General features: G+C 31.5%; 4 protein-coding genes across 4 annotated transcripts; 2 read left to right on the plus strand and 2 right to left on the minus strand.

Moving 5' to 3' along the window:
* Window positions 1–249: 249 nt before the first annotated feature.
* On the plus strand, window positions 250–4471 carry LOC126868379 (globin-like). Its single transcript, XM_050623743.1, has 4 exons — window positions 250–467; window positions 544–764; window positions 1017–1242; window positions 3245–4471. Exons 2-4 carry the CDS (start codon window positions 610–612, stop codon window positions 3377–3379), a joined length of 516 nt encoding a protein of 171 aa, XP_050479700.1. The 5' UTR covers window positions 250–467; window positions 544–609; the 3' UTR covers window positions 3380–4471.
* On the minus strand, window positions 3447–8545 carry LOC126868412 (uncharacterized). The gene is made up of 2 exons (XM_050623783.1): window positions 6086–8545; window positions 3447–4914 (listed from the first exon to the last, which is right to left on the minus strand). Exons 1-2 carry the CDS (start codon window positions 6291–6293, stop codon window positions 4676–4678), a joined length of 447 nt encoding a protein of 148 aa, XP_050479740.1. The 5' UTR covers window positions 6294–8545; the 3' UTR covers window positions 3447–4675.
* Window positions 6494–10919, minus strand: LOC126868407 (uncharacterized). The gene is made up of 4 exons (XM_050623770.1): window positions 10814–10919; window positions 9459–9553; window positions 9250–9391; window positions 6494–7736 (listed from the first exon to the last, which is right to left on the minus strand). Exons 1-4 carry the CDS (start codon window positions 10867–10869, stop codon window positions 7505–7507), a joined length of 525 nt encoding a protein of 174 aa, XP_050479727.1. The 5' UTR covers window positions 10870–10919; the 3' UTR covers window positions 6494–7504.
* Window positions 10920–11053: 134 nt separating this feature from the next.
* On the plus strand, window positions 11054–17857 carry LOC126868325 (glutamic acid-rich protein-like). The gene is made up of 5 exons (XM_050623665.1): window positions 11054–13979; window positions 14383–14728; window positions 15514–15813; window positions 15962–16062; window positions 16135–17857. Exons 1-5 carry the CDS (start codon window positions 13919–13921, stop codon window positions 16269–16271), a joined length of 945 nt encoding a protein of 314 aa, XP_050479622.1. The 5' UTR covers window positions 11054–13918; the 3' UTR covers window positions 16272–17857.
* Window positions 17858–18045: the final 188 nt, after the last annotated feature.

Genomic DNA, 18045 nt, shown 5'->3' on the forward strand with positions numbered 1-18045 from the left:
CTTATACGTTTTCTATAAACGCTACAAACAGTCAATTATATTAAAAGAAATAGCTCTAAAGCTATTAGCTCTTAAGCTATTTTCTAAAATATTTCGGTATTCGCATAGAATAGCATTTTTCTTTGATGTGATTCCCTATTGGAAATTGGTACGTGCGAAACTGAAAGTTGGTTCCTGCTATTTTTACCTTTAACGATCATTATCAGTGGGCTAGTCCACTTAAAGCAACATGTACTTCAGCCCAAAGAACAGTCGTTTTCGAGTTACCGTTACGCAAGCAACTCTTCCAGTCATCAGTGGAAATAAACGACTACATATTATCAATATCTTCATCTATCTGCATAATCAAAGGCAAAAAAAAGACGAAGTAGTACGTTACTTGATTTTTATTAGCAGCTATTTATTGCTAACAATATTCCAGTCCATATACATGTGACACGTGTAGTGTATAGTATAGAATTTTGAAGGTACAATAAATACTCGCTATAATAAATCGATTATACTATAATAATGAAGTTATAATACAATAAATTCCGACTACAGTGTGTTGATAGGAAGATCGTAAACAGACTAAGTTGATAACAAAGAAAGTACGAGGCACCTTTTAAAATGGGTTCTATGCTAACCTATTTTCTCGGCAATCCAGACGATGATGTTGTAGATCCGAAACTTGGTTTGACCAATAAAGAAAAGAGGATTGTAAGAGAAACATGGGCTGTATTGCGTGCTAATTCGGTAAAAGTTGGCGTAGATATTATGATAAGGTAAAACAATATATATAAATACGTATTGCATCATTTTTTTTTTTTTTTTGGCGCTAATTATGTAATGTTGTAACGTTTTGCAATACTTGTCAGAGTCGAAATTCAATCACTATGTTAACGATGAGATAAAATATTGATCGTTGAAATATTAATACTACCATATAAGAGATAATGTGATACAATTTTAATATGGAAACTCTTGTGCGATGAAGCGTGTGTCACGTATAGGTATACGGGATTATTTTGTTTCAGTTACTTTAAAAGATTTCCTCAGCATCATAGAGCTTTCCCTCCGTTTAAGGATATTCCGGCAGATGATTTACTAGATAATAAGAAGTTTCATGCTCATTGTCAGGGCATTATGAGTACATTGAACGATGCGATCGATGCTTTGGATGATATTGACTTAGTGGACGCGATATTGCATACCACTGGCAAGAGACATGGACGACGTGGTCAGGGCAGACAAGAGTTTATTGTAAGTCTGTCTTATTTTTAACTACTATATGTCCGATTAAGCTTTTTATTCTTAATCTTGTTAACGTTACTTGTGTAACTTATGAATTTCCTCATTAATAATTTATTTATTAAATGTGATTGGTGAAATAGTTATCGTATTATTAAATTACTAAATTATTATTAAATTATTATTAAATAACATAGAGATTTAACGCGTGACAATAACGTAGAATAAATTAAACTTTGAGGATAATGAAATAATTAAAATTATTCAAACAATTATTATCTTTGTGTAGAGTGTCCGTGTACTAAGATCAAAAACACAAATTTTTTGTTTAATTTACCTCTTGAACTTTTTAATAAACGCATGATATAGTGCAATGTACTATAAATATTTTTCTTGAGCTATACGTGTATCTTAATTCTAGTTCCAAATATATTGCCGTTCAATATTGCGAAAATATTTATCTTACAATGTTATCGTTATGTATCAGATATAAAGACTCGATTAGATTAATTGCGCAAATTGATAGTCGTCGATGTTCCTTCGGTAGAGACAAAACTTTAAAGTCATCATTTATCTCTGAATATTGTGTGACATCATTATCGCTATACTTATACGTAACAGCAAAGGTATGGATGATGAATAGAAGATGATAGAATCGATCACAATTTGATTTATTCGTTGACATCGGCATTTTTTGTTAAAATTTTAATTTTGAGTTTGATTGACTTTTATCTTTGTCACGTAGGATGGAATATGGAATATGGAATAATTACTCTTTTTTTTATATAATAATTCTTCTTTCTTCTAAGTATATTCCTCATTTTGCTTTTTTGTTTTAAGTATGCAAGCCATTAACTATTAAAAACAAATTAGTCTATCGCTACATCGAAAAATTATAGAATATTATTATTATTAACTGTAAGAAATGGTAGGAAAATCTCGGACCCTACAATCCGCGCTATCGTTCGCTAAGACTGCTACTTTAAATGCATTGAAACTGAAACGACGCTGACGAAACGTTTTTCTACAAGGTCAAAACTTGCAACCGGAAGTCTTGGATGGTTTTAACATGCATCAACGATAGCTTGCAGACTTCCGGATATTAAGATGTGACGAGCAAGGTTGTTCGCGTTGATAATGATAGCTTCAAGCCAAGACTGACGTTGTATCGACAACCGAAGTAAGATAGAACGTTAAGGGTTTTCAAATAGAAATAATTCAATATCGACTATTTCTTCAATCGTTTAATATTAATAATATAATATCATACATTAATACATCAATAAATTTTGTTATCGATAATTTTCTAATTATTAGGTACCATATCAATTATTTGATTAGATATCGAAGATTTTTAGATCGTACAAATCGATAATTGTTGTCAACGAATTTAATACTGTAGAGTATAAAAGGTGATAGGTTATTGGTAATACATTTAAGACGAAAGATATTGTCAATACTCTCGTCAAGGTTAACATAGCGAGGTTAACGTGTTTCAATCTTCAAGTATTATTATCTTCAAGTATTACAGAGTATTGCAATGATTCTTGAATTGCGTCAGTAAATATTGCAGTTTTTAGATAATAAGATTTGGTGATTTGAATCTTTATAATCGATGTAATATAACAAGCTTAGGGTTTAAAGTTTGATCTTTTCTTCAAACTGATTAACGATAAGAGCTATTTTCGACCTAATTGTATCTTTTTGTCGTTATCAAATTTAAGGTTAAGAAAAAAAATGAAATGATTGTTATGTATATGCGTCAATATTTTGATAGAGATTCTACTAAAACATTAAACTTAAAAGTATCTCGAATAGCAAAATTATTAGAAATTAAATTTATTATACCTTAAAAAATCAAAAATTGAAATGACATCGTGATTCAGCCACAAAAATTTGAAAAATATAGGATATCGCATTTACATTATCTTACAAATGAAATGTTTCGTACATGTTCTATATTATTATTATTTATTACTCGGTCGTTACATACTATCATTATGTTACATTTCAGGATTTGAAAGGAGTGGTGATGGACGCAATGAGGGGCGCGTTTGGATCGAAATTTACCACCGAAGTGGAAGTCGCTTGGGACAAAGCGATCGATGTCTTATTTTCAAAAATATTCGAGGGTGAAGATATGATATAGCAAGTGTATAACCACTAAACGATTTTTTTAATCAGCATCCGTATCGCTATCGCTATCTGGATGTATATAATCAGTAGCTACATTGCTTCTTTCAGTAGTGTATTTCTTCTTTCTTCTTTCCCTTTGTACTTTATATTCTTCGTCTTCACTTTCCTGCTGCTTTAATTTTCTGTAAATTAAGCACGGGTATATAAAGGGTGTATAAAAAAGAGCCGGGGAAAAGCTTTAAGAGCATATAATACTCGTGAAAACAAGGAAAAACGTCTTAATAAACTTGGGTTGAAAAACCATTCATTTCATAGTTATCGCTTAGTGTATAAAAGTATAGTATATAAGTAAAAGATTAGAAAAATGGCAGGATTGTCGTGTACACAATTGTATGAAAAAATGTGCCTAAGTGTGTGTTGATTGAACGTAATGTCGAAAGTAATGTCTTATTGAGAAAAATATCTCGTAGCATTGAAATTAATAGTTATTACCCATATTTATTAAGACTTTTTTTTGCTTGTTTTCATAAGTATTACACTATGTCAAAGTATTTTCCCCATTTTTTTGTACATCCTGCATATATATATATATTTGTGTAAAACGAAACACGAAACAAATAGACAATTTTTGTTATTGGTATCTATAACACGGCAAAAATATGCGGAAAATGATAATCGTACTTGTACTTGGTTTTACGAAAGTGCTGTCTGATCTTTTGCAATACTGTGTAACATATCAGTGTTAGTAGGGTTCCTAGTAGTCCTAATAAGGTTGCCATGAGAATAACATCAATTTGCAGCCAAGGATCTTCTTCTTCATGGCGTTTGAATGATTCAAGCGTTACTGGATAACTGTGAAATTTGAAACGATAAATGCAAATGTACCGACAATTAAGGCTGTTCATGGCTATGATGCTTTTATTTTCAAAGAAACATTACATTTTATTAAATAGATATAGAGGTGATGGCAATTCATATTTTTGGAGGATGATACACTAAAAGTTCAAGATTGTAAAAGAATGTATAATTGATACTCTCAAGTTGATTGTAAAATACGAAAATAATTTCGGAATAGTATCTACTTGAAATAAAGTATAAAACTACATTATGATAGTATTATAGAGAAGATTTTTCTTCGGTCTTATTAAATGGAATTTTTATTTAGATGAAGATAAAGAACTTCGTATTTATATTCTGTGAGACTTAATGCGTGTTTTATTCTGTCGAAAGAAAAATTTGTTAAACCGATATGTTATACTCAAACCGTACCGTTATTTAAACGGTAATCGAAAAATTTCATCAAGATTACTTACGGCAATTCCGTTTCTTCTTTGACGAGTTCATCGAACGTGTTTACCAGTGCCCTGTCGAGATCTTTCCCTATTTGCACGAACGAGGATTTTCCTAACCAATCTGCCAGATCATTTCGATTTATTTGACGAAGTCTGTGGGTTAAAATCTCGTGAGTGTTTCCTTTGCCTTCAGCTGGAGAACTATTCCAATGCAAAAGATGGCGGATGCAAGGTATATCGTCGTCCACGTTACGTTCTTCCTCACAAGATTATCAATAGTATTATTAGCCATTAAAAACGAGTTATTATTTTTAATGGAAAAAGTATAACACATATAATATTATTATATTTAGCATAAATATAATACTAATATCATAATATATAGTAACATAGTAAATATAATAATTAATTACTATTAATATTATAATATAATATTATATATACACAATATGCTGTTTTGAAGTAATCGTTATTGAAGTACTTTCAACTGACTCGAAATATAGTTTAGAATTATCTCGGACTAAAACAAGCAGATAATTTATCGTAAATACGAACGTAGTCATAACTAGATTGCAGATGTTTACGCAAATTTACATCTTCATAAACACGACTAAAGAACTGAAACACAAGCCAGAAGTTTGTATCACTCGTTGAATATTATAGCGAACTAGACTATACTATATCTACTTTGGATATTTTAAATACAGGGTGTCTCATAGCATCGGGGACTTACTTCGGCGATAGATTCTGCACGTGAACAATAAAAAGAAGTTCGTATACCCCATTTGACCTACTTTTCGAGTTACGAGCTTTGACGAACTATATCTGCATATCTTCACAAAAGATGTTGAAAATACCCTTCTAGCATTCGAACACAAGCCCAGCGACATTTTACCCATTGACCGTCTTACCCTTCCTATTTCTCCAGATATCGTTTTAATTTTCTGGAAGCCTTGCTCGATTCTCTCGCGAAGTATTTCGACGCTGTCAGCGGGTAAATTATTCCAACATAAAATTTGCTATAGTTCACAAACGCAGTCAAATAAGGCATGCGTTTATACGAACTCTTTTTATCGTTTTTACGTGTCCGATGCTACACGGGAGTATTCTCCGTATTTTTGAGTATTATGTACATTCTACGTGGTTTCATATACGTACAAAATAAATAAATATTCACTTCACGATCTAGTTATAACAATCTCCCGACTTGAATCCCACCCGGAAGCAATAGGAAGAATTGAAGAAGTTAATAAGTAAATTGAAATTATAGCTTATGTTTCTTGACGTGTCTATCAATCTCTTCATTATACCACTCGAGATGAATATACCTCAATTTTCCACTAATTTTACAATTACAATATATTTCTTCCAATAAAAAGAGCTGATATGGTCGCTATTGTATTCTATTCGATCATTGTCCGATTTACCAGCAGCTGCGAGATTGTTCGGTAGATCGTAAGTGATATAATGAAGCGCAGCTATCAAGCGTCGACACTCGAAAGGATTAAGGCGTGCGGCTAAATATTCCAGCTCGTTTAAATTGACGTCGATCGTGCCGAGGACATCGTATCGCAGCAGAATAACGATGAGGCTTAACCTTGTGGGCCATTCGTGCGTCCTTGATAATTCTTTCATTGTGAGGTTCACGAAACGAAACGTCTCGAAACGGCGACATAAAATTATCGTTCTTTGCTTTGTTTCGTGAGAAATTAACTTCGGCGAATTTCACGGCTGACGGACTTCTATGACTTTCAAATAACACGGGATCAACTCTGACGAATTTCGGATGGTTCGCTCATCATTCGGTAATTTGCGGTTGTTGGAGTTATACATGGTCGAATGGCAAAATATATTTTACGAAATAGACACACAATGACTCGTCGAAGTATCTGGATATTTAAAGAAACTTTTCATGGACATATTATACGAGTTGTACAAAAAAATTGTGAAATTTGGAATGTACCTGAAAATGTATAGATATAGAAGTTACAAAATATTTGTTGCAAGTATACATTTCGCAAAGACCGTAGAAGTATTTAAAAGGTCAATTATTAATTATAATAGTAAACTACAGTATTCAATGAGACCATCTTTAGCATTAATCGTATATTTTATTAATTATTAAATTATTCTTGTTGTATGCTAAGTTACTAAGTGTATGTTTGCAATAAATATCTTGTCGTCTCTACATATATTTTCTAACCAGCTCATATGACCGGTCTTTGTCCTGAACCTTAATATAATCGTTTTTAATAATATGGACGACGATTTTGTGAATTTCTATTGGCTCGGTAAACATTTCATAGTCCGTGAAACAATATCGTCGCGAAGCAGTTTCTGACATGCCATACGCTAAAAAGAAAAAGACGCTGCTTGGAGAGGGGGGATCGCATGACTTCGTTATATGTATAGTGGCAACGATTCTAAACAAAATACAATTCTAGCGTAGAAGGTCACCGTTGCGTTGCGAATGGCAGTAAATTGTCTCTGGTTTATAAATATTTTCGACTCCTGTTTCCTTTTGTCATAGGGTAACGTTTTACGAACCTAAATCTTACACGAGAAATGCTTTTTAAGAATGGTGAAAATCGCATGAAAATCCGTCCACTGGTTCTCGAGATCGTACTATGTGTATAAATTAGTTTCAAATTTGACCAATATTATAATTACGATTAAAATTTCAACAAATTGCGTGTTGATGAAAACTTGTTATGGTAAGCGTTCGTGAGCCAGTGTACGATCGTTGCAAAGAGAAATTACACGCGTGAACGTTTAATGAGAGCTTTATACAACCCATGCAGCAGTCTTTTCATGTTTATCTTAAATGATACATTTAATTACATGTTTCATCTCTTCGGTCTTTTGGTGCTTTTCTTCCGTTTCTTCTTGTAACATCTGTAACAAGCCATCGGCTCTGGTTCTTCCGGTTCCTGTGGTACAGATGGAGGTGGCGCGGAGTTTTGCGTGGCTGTGTGCACCAATTCGTACGACGGAGGTCGTTTCCTTTTTATTCGTGGCTTTCGAATGAAGTAACTTCTAGACACATCCTCTATGTCATCTCCGATTGCGATAAATTTACTGATCACAAAGTAATTATTATTCGATAAGTTCACTATGTAGAATATCTTCGAATAAGTGGTACAACTAGAGAAACAGTAAATCTATATGAAAAAATAAATTCAAAATGTAGAGTAACAATTGTAGCTGCATAGGACTTTTCATTTTCGAATAAATCCACATTACGCGTTCATCGAGCATGCACGTCTTTGACAATAATTTGTTTGAATTATTAGAAAATATGCTACTACTATTATTATGTTACTACTTCGTAGTAGCCGCTATTATTATTAGTGATACGCGTTTCATTAGTCGCCAGCCAAAAGTTGCAGCTGCAGCAATTAAATTTTGTTTACTGTCTCGTCTCGTTGGTCAGACTATATGCTGTTACTTTTTAAATGAAAAAAATGTATTTCTTCAACAAGATAAATTATCACATCGCTACACTTTGATAAAAGCATTGAATAAGTTTAAAATAGTTGGAATAATTTGTTATTAAATTATTAAATATTTACTCGCGTTGAATCGTCTATAATGGTCAAATAGCTCAGTTATCATAATTTTCGGCCGTAACTCTAATAGAATTTTCCTTGTGGTGACGCGTTAACTGTATGAATCAGAATAAGTTAACAAGAAAATACGTTCACAAAAATATCGTAAGCATGGTACAATAATGCTGGCAGAACAAAGGCGATCATTTCGAGCAATGTTTCCATTGACAAAGGGAAAAGATTCTTTGTCAAAGAATACTTCTATTTCGTTGCTCATTCTTTGCTATCTAATGCGATAAGTTCAAATACCAATGTTGATATGTAAGCACGAGTAATATCGTACGTAGTACAGAGTGAAACCGTATTTGACGAATCTTCAGCATCGATCTATTGAAAAGTTAAGCTTGGTATAAGAAAATGATGCTCTACATTTTTCATTTACCTTTTCATGTTCAGTGGATCGTGAAAGTATTTGAATATTTGTCATAGAAAACTCTGACGTGTATGTGTATTGTATGGATTACATAAAATATTGTGAAATATTAGCATTTTAATGCGACACGATTCTCATTATTGTACTGATAAAATTTAAGATCTAAATATGTACGTATACAGAAGTTACAAGTTATTTATTGCAAACGTACAAATATATTAGCATATGGCAATAGTATAGCAATAGCATAGCGTTAACAATCAGGTCTCGGATGTATAATTAGTGTTAAAGATAATGCCATTAAATATTAAGGCTTATTAACGTATAATCGATTGTTTAAATACTTTTGTAAGCTTCGTGAAATATATTTGCACTAAATATCTTGCAGCTTCTACGCTACATTTTTAGAACTGTTCCAATCTTTACTACATAATCATGATGATTATAGGTTTTATTAGAGTAATAATTTTCAAAATATCTCGTATAACGCATAATAATAGATTTATAAAAGATTTTTACGAATGTTCTAATAGTTTCTTAGTATTTAGTATTACTTAGTATTGCCCGGAGCGTATCGGTTTGAAGAACAAATTAGAATAATTATAATCACCCTTTTTTCTTCTTCCCTCGTATTCTATCGAATAGTTTCATCAGTCTGTTCCTTATAAGTAAAGTACATAAACAAGATACGACTATGATTGAAGCGAGAACGATGCCTGCGCTGTGCAACGACAGTTTGATAGTAGTACGTCCTGCGAACGATCGTAATACATTAAGATTAAAGAGGAGTTATTACAGCCAAAATGTGACATTTATTACCACTGATCTTCTGAATCATCTGCTCCGAGAGTTGAGGTTCTGTATTACTATCTTTCTCTTTCAGCGTGGCTGTTGTCGCGACTCCTTCGTATTCGCTGAAGAATGTTACAGAATGAAAAAGACAGCGTGATACAATTAAACGAACGTCTGTATATCGTAGTATCGCAAAGGGTATTCTAAGAATGCGCGTAGTATTGTTTCTTGTAGTTTTATCGCCTGCGTCACGAGTATATTTAGAAAAAATTTCGAAATAATTTATCTGTAACGTGATAGGGATGGAGGACAAAATAAAAGATTTTCCGCGAAAAAAATATTATGGTATCGTTAGAATCGTTTAATTATCCATATATAATAATTATTGTCATATGACACGACGATAGACGATACGATGAAGAATGACAAATTTAAAAAGACACATTATATTCTCAGTTTTAGCATTCTTCCCCATTACGTATGTGCCAGCGATTATGAAAATGGACTAAGTTATATGTTCGAGATGTATCGTTTCGAGATATTTAAAGCTTTGCGTTTGACGTATGAGTTGAATTCTATTTAACGACGCAACAGCCAACTCAATGCAGTGGCTCGATATCTACTACTTTGCTAGGATGGTTTCAAATTATTGTAATGTAGGTAGACTCATCGCAAAAATAAACGATAAAATCACTTTTCTTAGATTCTTGAACGTAGGCTATTTCTATAATCATCGGCACCGTATATGTGTGCGAATTTATATGAATATCGATTAGCATTCAGCAAAGAAAAATGATCAAGAAGATACAAATTTTTAAACGAGCATTTTTAAAGAAATTCCTTTTACGATTGAATTCTTCGTTTAAAAACAAAATCCAAGAACTCTTTCCTATATCTTCTAGTTTCCAAAATATTTCAAAAAATATGTTTTCAAATGCTAACTTTGACAACTGTTTTCAACTTTTACAAATACACAACGAATTGTTCTTTTACTGCGTAAAACTTTCATTGCTGAAGTCTTATTAGCGTTGATCGTACACAGTTTGGGAAGTTATTTGAAAATCTATAATGATATCAGCAAATTTCTAATTGCTCGTGTGAACTCGTTTCTACTATTTACCAATTATCGGCGTTATTCGGCAAAAATTCAATTATCTGATAAAATTATATTTCATCGTTATAATCATTTATAAGATTATCGCTGTTACATTTTATCATCTATTCTTATTGATCATTTTCACGAATTAACGTTAAATATTAAGAGTTATTCAATATGAAGATTTCGAAATCACCGTTTGAGGAATTATAATGCATATCTTCTTAAAATCTATGCCTGAGTTATATCTAAAGCTTATTTTGTTTCTTAAACGACGATAACTCACTCCAAATCGTCCGCTTGAGCTTCGCGAATTACTTTCGGTGACTTGGAAGTTTTCATGCTGAGTTCTGCGAGACACGCGATTAAATCCCTCCTTCCGATGCGTTCAAGAAGACTGTTCAAGATCGGATACGTGTTCCTCGTAACCGTTCTTAACTGACAAACCCATTTCACTAGTCTTCGAAAGCAATTTTGTTCTCGAGCTAACTTTTGTATTTGTGCTTCCGATAGTTGAGCTGTTACAATATTTTATAACATCATCCGATACCTTTCCACACTATATTTTTAATCGTTTGAAAACCTTATGAATATTAGGAAAGAATTTTTTACAGCAAGTAATACGGACAAATTTAGTAATTAGGCAATCTTGATATTTGCTTATGATATTTACCAAAACCATATCGCTTTCACTAGCTAATATATTTTCCATGTTATTGTGTATATGTATAAATATTTCTTGGAAATGTTTTAGCAAATTAATAGAAAAAAAATCGAGTATGGAACATTTATACGTAATATACGTATAGGCATAAGAAATTTCTGTACATTGGAAGCGATTTATTAGTTGCAATCATACAACAAAAATATTTTATACGTATGAGATATATGTTGGAATTGTAATTAATTACATTTAAAAATAAGAGTTACTATTATAATATTTCTACTCCTTGGAAAAATGTATAAAAAGGTATACAGGGTATAGCGTTAATTCGCGAATGTAATATTTACTTACTATTAGAATCTAAGGACACAAGTTTCACGCACTCTTCGGGCTTCAAATTTGACGCTAACAGCTGCAATTCTGGCACATCAACCTCGGTAATGATCTTTGCGAAGTAAAAAACAATACATTGTAGTTTTTGACAATCTCAACTGTGTTTGTACATCGTCCTGTATCATAATTGAAGAGTGGGAGTAAAAAAGGGTGTAAGTGCCATTTGAAAAAAAATTTTTTCTCTCCTTAAAAAGCTCAGTAAATATGAAGAGAAACGTTATCGCCATAATTCGTTTTTAGCATTTCGTATACGTTGCACGGTCGGTTTCTTAAATTAGATTGTAAGATGCCATGTGCCAACGAGCTGCTTCCTCGTGCTTGAACGTATAAGCATTGCGTCTTTAATTCCGAAAAGACGTTATTATTATTTTCATCACTCGTCGCGGGTACTGGCGATCGTAGCCTTTTTAAGGGAGCTACACGATGGACTTACATTCCTTCTTAAAAAATAAACTTCCTTTTGTTGTTAATTAACAGATGTTTGAAATATTAAAATAGAAATATCGTGAAGTTATACAAAATAGAATAGTACATGTGATAAATAAGTTCTGTTATATTTTGTTAACAAGTAACATTTTGGCAAGCAAGACGTTGTTTTCCACAAAATTTTTGTTGTGGGACTTACGGCCTTATTGACTTTCACTCTTCGATCATTGTTTAAGACAAAATTGTCATATTGATTCGTTTAAGAATAATTATAACAGACAACGAACGATTTGCAGCATTTTAATTCTTTGATGAATATTTGGGAAAATGTTCTTCTTGGATTAACGGCGATAATGAGATCGAAAGACGATCAAATTGTATAATTCGATCCATCGTTTTAATTATGCTTTACGTAACAATTATTTTCACATCAACAAAACGAAGATATGAATTTATAAAATTACAAAGTTATTTTTTCATTTCAATTAGAATTTTTGTTTGAGTTATAACATGTCTTATTTGAACAATTTACATGAAATATAACATACCTGGAGAAAGGAACAAGTAAGGTTGAGCAGAAGAAGAAACAGTGCATCTTTCAATACGTTTCTTAAATTCATCGAGAGTTTCGACGAATTAACACGGTTTCGTTACATGCTTTACGTTAATTCATTACAGTCTCCGGAAAAGTAATATCGATTGTATGATTTTTATGTTCAAGTCAAATCTTCTCAATATTCTGTAATAAGTAGAATTGATTGGTTAAGATAGCAGAAGGTGTGAGAAATAGCATTATCAAAGAACGAGGCAACGCTGATGTAATAAAAGGGATGGAACCTTAGAAATGATATTTCTTTTAACAGACTATTCAACATAACTGACAATTCTATTTAGTAAAAGAGTGGTGCAGAATTGTCCTTAGTTTATTAACTATACAAGAACAGCGACACGGAACAAACAGAATACTCTGAAATATTTTTTACATCCAACTTCATGTTTCAAGTTAATGTGTCTCACAAACGCTCATACGTGTGCCATGAATATAGTGTTTAACGTTGCACGATTAAATAATTTGTCAAAGAGATCATCTTTCGAATTGATCCATTAAAACATTTGGAGCTGAAGAAAGATGCCATAGTCGCTTCGTAATCGATAGCATTGAAACGACTGTCGATTATGGATCTGTCGAAAAAAAAAAGAAAAAAATATTTTCTCGTCTGACAGCAAAATGTAATTCGCCGATTCATAGTGGATTTCACCTATGTTCATTTTACAATGAAACTTGTATGCTCGATTTACATTTTGATTGTGGTTTTAGCGGAGAATAAGGTGAGCATCTACGTAGAAGGAATTTGAAGGGTTTTGGAAGATTTAGTACAAATCAATATCTTATCTTATCATACAATGGAACGCGTTGACGATACACTGATAAAACAGTGTGAAGATAATCAAATGATTTTTCAACTGCACGATATCATGTTCGTGTCCTTTGAAAAATTTGCTTTTCTTAGAAGTCCAATATGTAATCTTCCCGATATTAGTTCTCTATTCTTATAAAAGCGTGCAAATCTTTTGGAAAAGAGAACAAATATATTAGCAAAATATTAATGCAAAATATTCGATAGTTTCCTTAGAAAGACTACTATAAAAATTACTTGCTTTTGAAATGCTTTATGTAATAAATATCCTTTAAAACGAGACGGTGTAAGATAGATAATATTGTTTTACAAGGACAAATTTTTGGTTCGATGTATCGCCAATATAAAAGAAAACGAGCTCGTCTACCTGTCACAGAAATTAAATCCCTTAGAATGTTTGCAACTTATACAAGCTATATACGAAATAACTCCAGTAAGAGCGGAACGTAACGTGAGAAAACACGAGATTCAACGTGAAGACTTAAGTCGCATGCCAATTACGTCGAAGGAATGTCTTCTTGACCTTGAACAATGGGACAATGTTTTTCCAAGTAAAACATAATAAATGGAATTAACTTAAATAATTAACCGATGAAGAATCTGTTATTAAACCGCTATTTTTATAGTATATTATTTGTTATGAGCATATCGTATGAAACTGTTTTATTCAATATATTTTTTATATTAAAGAAGCGCGGATATGATCCTCTCTGTTTCTATACAATATAAATCATATTTCTTTAAGTTTGATTACATTCGTGAAAAATATAATTAATCATCCCTCGTAGTACAATAACGAAGATTTTAGATATTTAAATTTGAATAATGAATGATGAAACGATAAATAATTTAAATTACGATATACGCATAATGTTAATACTTTGCTTAAATTTTAAGGAATTCTTAAAAATAAAGTTTAAAAGGAAACGACATAGACAATGAAATTTTTCGTAGCAAATATGATACCTAATGGACGGGCAGCAATGGAAATGACGCTAAGATGGTTAGGACGACCCGATCTGGCTAAGTATGTGAGAGAAAATCCCAGATTGACTAAATCCCTGAACACAGGGGATTACGATACAGCAGATACGTTAGGATTTCTAGGACACAGATTGTCGCGAAGGCATACTTCGGAAACGGACAAAAATTTACGCAATCATGCAAAGAGGAAGAAAAAGAAAAAGAAAAAGAGAAAGAAAAAGAAAAAACGCGTGCGTCATGCACATAAAGAATGCGATCGAAATACACAAAATAAAAGAGTTCAAAAGGGAATGGTAGCAGCAGCACATACTGCGCTGTAAGAATTTCCAATTTAATTGTCTTTCTTTAGAATGATTAACCATATAATAAAATAATTGCCAACTATAATTCAGGAAACTACCTTACTTACTCAAGCCAACAAAATTAGTACAATCATTGGCAACAATTTTCTGTCGAGAACTTTTAATTAGTTTCTACTTTCAATCTATTATTTTGCAGTTAAATATATTTCGAACGTAATAAATGTTGTTCAAGCTTGTAATTTTCATTCCTTTTAGCGAGGAGAACCATAAATTAAAAAAGAAAGAAAATCATCGCTCAAGGAAGACTAATTCCATCGCGCACACATCGGTCTGGTGTTTACTTTTGTTCATTCTATTCTTTATTATCATTTGCCTTGTCGCTGTCTACATCTATTACAAGCGAAATGTTCCGAAGGCACGCGGTACGCGATTCAAGTAATTATCGTAGAGAAACCTAAGCGTAATCTGATCGTACATTTTTGTCAACGTACATATTTTCCTTTATTATCAGGTTGGTCATTTCCTGATCTAACTGCAACTGCAGCAATTTACTTTGTATGTTCTTTTAATTTCGATGTACAAAACTTGTTAATCATTCTTGTATCGATACAATAATCAATTGAAACGAATTAATTTTAGAAAAAGCATACCTATCTATACCAATCTCATTAAAACATAGAGATAGTTCTATAAAATAAATAATCCTACATAATGCCAGAAATTGATTTAATGTGTGATATTCGGTTAATTTCAGTATGGTATTTTATCAATTCCTTTTATTTGTATATCCGGAATTCAGGTACATCTGGGACGAAAATAAAAAGGATAAGGATACTTTCACCGATTGCTTGGAATGGAACGACGAAGACGTATGTCCTTGTTCGGATATTGAGGAAGCTTGCACAGGAAAATGTGAAATATATGATCGAAATTATCAAACACATTACGTAGCGGATCATCGAATTTGTACCGACGATTCTATCAAAAGTGTGAGTTGTGTGCATGCACCGAAGAAGGAAGAAAAGAAAAGACAACGGTTCAGCTTCTTTCAGAGAAGCTGTCAAAAAAAGGAAAAGGATCAGGAAAATCGGGATAGGAAGTGCGTAAAAAGGAGGAATCCTGGTACGATAGAATTTGAATATAAGCAGGATGCATCACGATCGTTTATCCTAATAATCTTACTTAAAATAACGTGATGCATCTTGTTATAGAGTTATTAGTAACAATTCCTTTCATTCTGAATCAAGGAAAATTTTGGAGAACGTAGCCGAGAAGAAATGTGAAAAAATACCGCAAATTGTTCAAAAGGATCAATGTAAATGCTGTAGATGTACCTTGAATTCTAAAGGTAAATAGAATACGATTTTTATATTTAAACTCGTATTATGTATATTGTTATATTCAAGTTACGTGTGTACAGACAGAATATTACGTGAGAAGAGAGAAATACGCAAGTGGAAAGCAAGGAGAAAGAAGGAAGAAAAGAGAAGGAAGAAAGAAGAATCAAAGAGAGCAAAACAACTCGCAAATGTATGTTTCAAAGAGACATGTAAATAAATTACTATTGCATTTGTTATTTGAGTGCTTTAAATATTACTTAAGAACAAATATTTAAAATAGTCGAGGGGAAAAAAGAAAGAAATAAGGAAATTTATTAGAGGAACGTCATAGAAATATTAAATTTCGATTAAATACTCTATAAAAAGTAATAAAAGTAAAAATTTAGTATTACTTTAGTATTGCGCTAATATATTTTATTCCGATATTAATACTATTATATAATGTGTATTATTGCAGAAGTTAAACTATGTATAAATAATAGTCTATTAATCGTTAATCAGTTTCTGAAATTCTTTTTTGTTTTTAATTGTCTTGTGTTCAACAAATGTAATATATAGATATATTTTTGTATATATAATCATTTTAGATTTTAATTGTTATGAAAGAAATACTGAAATCCCGCGTTTAAATCGAGTATCGTGTGATACCTTTTGAAGTCGAGAATATCGATCTTTCGATTATCGAAGGCGAATTCGCGCGCATTTCTACACACCACTTCTGTAGTTCGTCTTTTTAGTAGTGAGTTCGTTACGTTATAAAATACCGTTCTGTGTAAAAAAGATTGTGATATTGCTGGTTACTATCGTCTTTACCAAAAATACTGTAGCATATAGCATCTATATAGGTAAGAGATAAAATTAAATTTTCTTAAAGAACGATAAGAGATAACATATTTAGTACTGTAAAACTGTAAATCAAACTTTACTTTTCATGCGATGTGGAGCATTTGTAAATGCACATTTAATATTTTAATTAATTATTCATAACATTTTGAAGAGAAATAGGCACTAATTAGTTAATTTCATTATTAAGTCATTTCAAATAATTTAGACATGATATATTCAGAATAATTGATTTCGAATTTTTTTAAATAAATTTCATTACAAATTACGGTTGGTGAGCAAATACATTATGAAAAATAAATGTATTTTGCAAGAAATGCATTCGTTATTAGTTTACATACACATGTTTCTCATTTCCATTATTTTATTTTCAATATTAGGCAATATCATGGTTTGTACATTATATTTTTTGTATAGTAGCAAATTTAGTTTTTAGACATGTATTTAGAGCTCTTTGTTTTATACACTTGTTTAGAAAAATTTCTGGTTATAAAAATTCGGTCATAAAATATATCATTTATAATCATTTAACTATGCGATAATAAAGTTAGATATATTTTAATATTGACATCAAAACTATTTACAAAGAAATAAATGTTTATCAATATTAAGCTCTATACTGCATATATCAATATATGAGTAGAATATATCTGTTATTAGAATTGAAAATAATACTGCACAATGTAGGAACTGTATTGAACAATGTACTGTACTATATTGTACTGTACTGAAGGAAAATTGTATATCTTAGAAACTAAACAAAAACAAGAATAATACATATGAATTGCATATTAGTAACTAATGTTTGGTAACATTAAATGCCTTTCAAAAAACTGATTATTTTATGTTAATGGATAAGTTTATAAGAATGGATAAAAATTACTCACTGATCTCTATTTCTACAAGTTATGTATGTCGCATTGTGAAACGTAATTAGAAATAAAAATATTTTTCAATTTCTCTCGCAAGTATACATACTTATTTAAAAATTGCAGTGTGATTGTTATTATTATTATCTTTCTTATTAATCAAATATCATGAAATTAAATGTTAGTTCGTTCAAATTACATTAACTATTTTCTTATATTTGAACTTTCGTGTTTAAATTCAAATTAATTTGATTGATTAAAAATAGTTATAAAATTACT

This window comes from Bombus huntii, chromosome 1 (genome assembly GCF_024542735.1).
Source record: "Bombus huntii isolate Logan2020A chromosome 1, iyBomHunt1.1, whole genome shotgun sequence".
Lineage (NCBI taxonomy): Eukaryota > Metazoa > Arthropoda > Insecta > Hymenoptera > Apidae > Bombus > Bombus huntii.

Excerpts from the sequence above, each read along its gene's own strand:
- LOC126868379 (XM_050623743.1), top strand. The coding sequence starts at position 610 with ATGGGTTCTATGCTAACCTATTTTCTCGGCAATCCAGACGATGATGTT. Across the intron at positions 765-1,016 it reads GGCGTAGATATTATGATAAG|TTACTTTAAAAGATTTCCTC; the intron begins GTAAAACAATAT and ends ATTTTGTTTCAG. Across the intron at positions 1,243-3,244 it reads AGGGCAGACAAGAGTTTATT|GATTTGAAAGGAGTGGTGAT; the intron begins GTAAGTCTGTCT and ends GTTACATTTCAG.
- LOC126868412 (XM_050623783.1), bottom strand. The coding sequence starts at position 6,293 with ATGAAAGAATTATCAAGGACGCACGAATGGCCCACAAGGTTAAGCCTC. Across the intron at positions 4,915-6,085 it reads GAACAATCTCGCAGCTGCTG|AACGTAACGTGGACGACGAT; the intron begins GTAAATCGGACA and ends CTTGTGAGGAAG.
- LOC126868407 (XM_050623770.1), bottom strand. The coding sequence starts at position 10,869 with ATGAAAACTTCCAAGTCACCGAAAGTAATTCGCGAAGCTCAAGCGGAC. Across the intron at positions 9,554-10,813 it reads GCTCAAGCGGACGATTTGGA|CGAATACGAAGGAGTCGCGA; the intron begins GTGAGTTATCGT and ends AACATTCTTCAG. Across the intron at positions 9,392-9,458 it reads GATGATTCAGAAGATCAGTG|GACGTACTACTATCAAACTG; the intron begins GTAATAAATGTC and ends GATCGTTCGCAG.
- LOC126868325 (XM_050623665.1), top strand. The coding sequence starts at position 13,919 with ATGCCAATTACGTCGAAGGAATGTCTTCTTGACCTTGAACAATGGGAC. Across the intron at positions 13,980-14,382 it reads ATGGGACAATGTTTTTCCAA|CAAATATGATACCTAATGGA; the intron begins GTAAAACATAAT and ends AATTTTTCGTAG. Across the intron at positions 15,814-15,961 it reads CAGGAAAATCGGGATAGGAA|GAAAATTTTGGAGAACGTAG; the intron begins GTGCGTAAAAAG and ends TTCTGAATCAAG.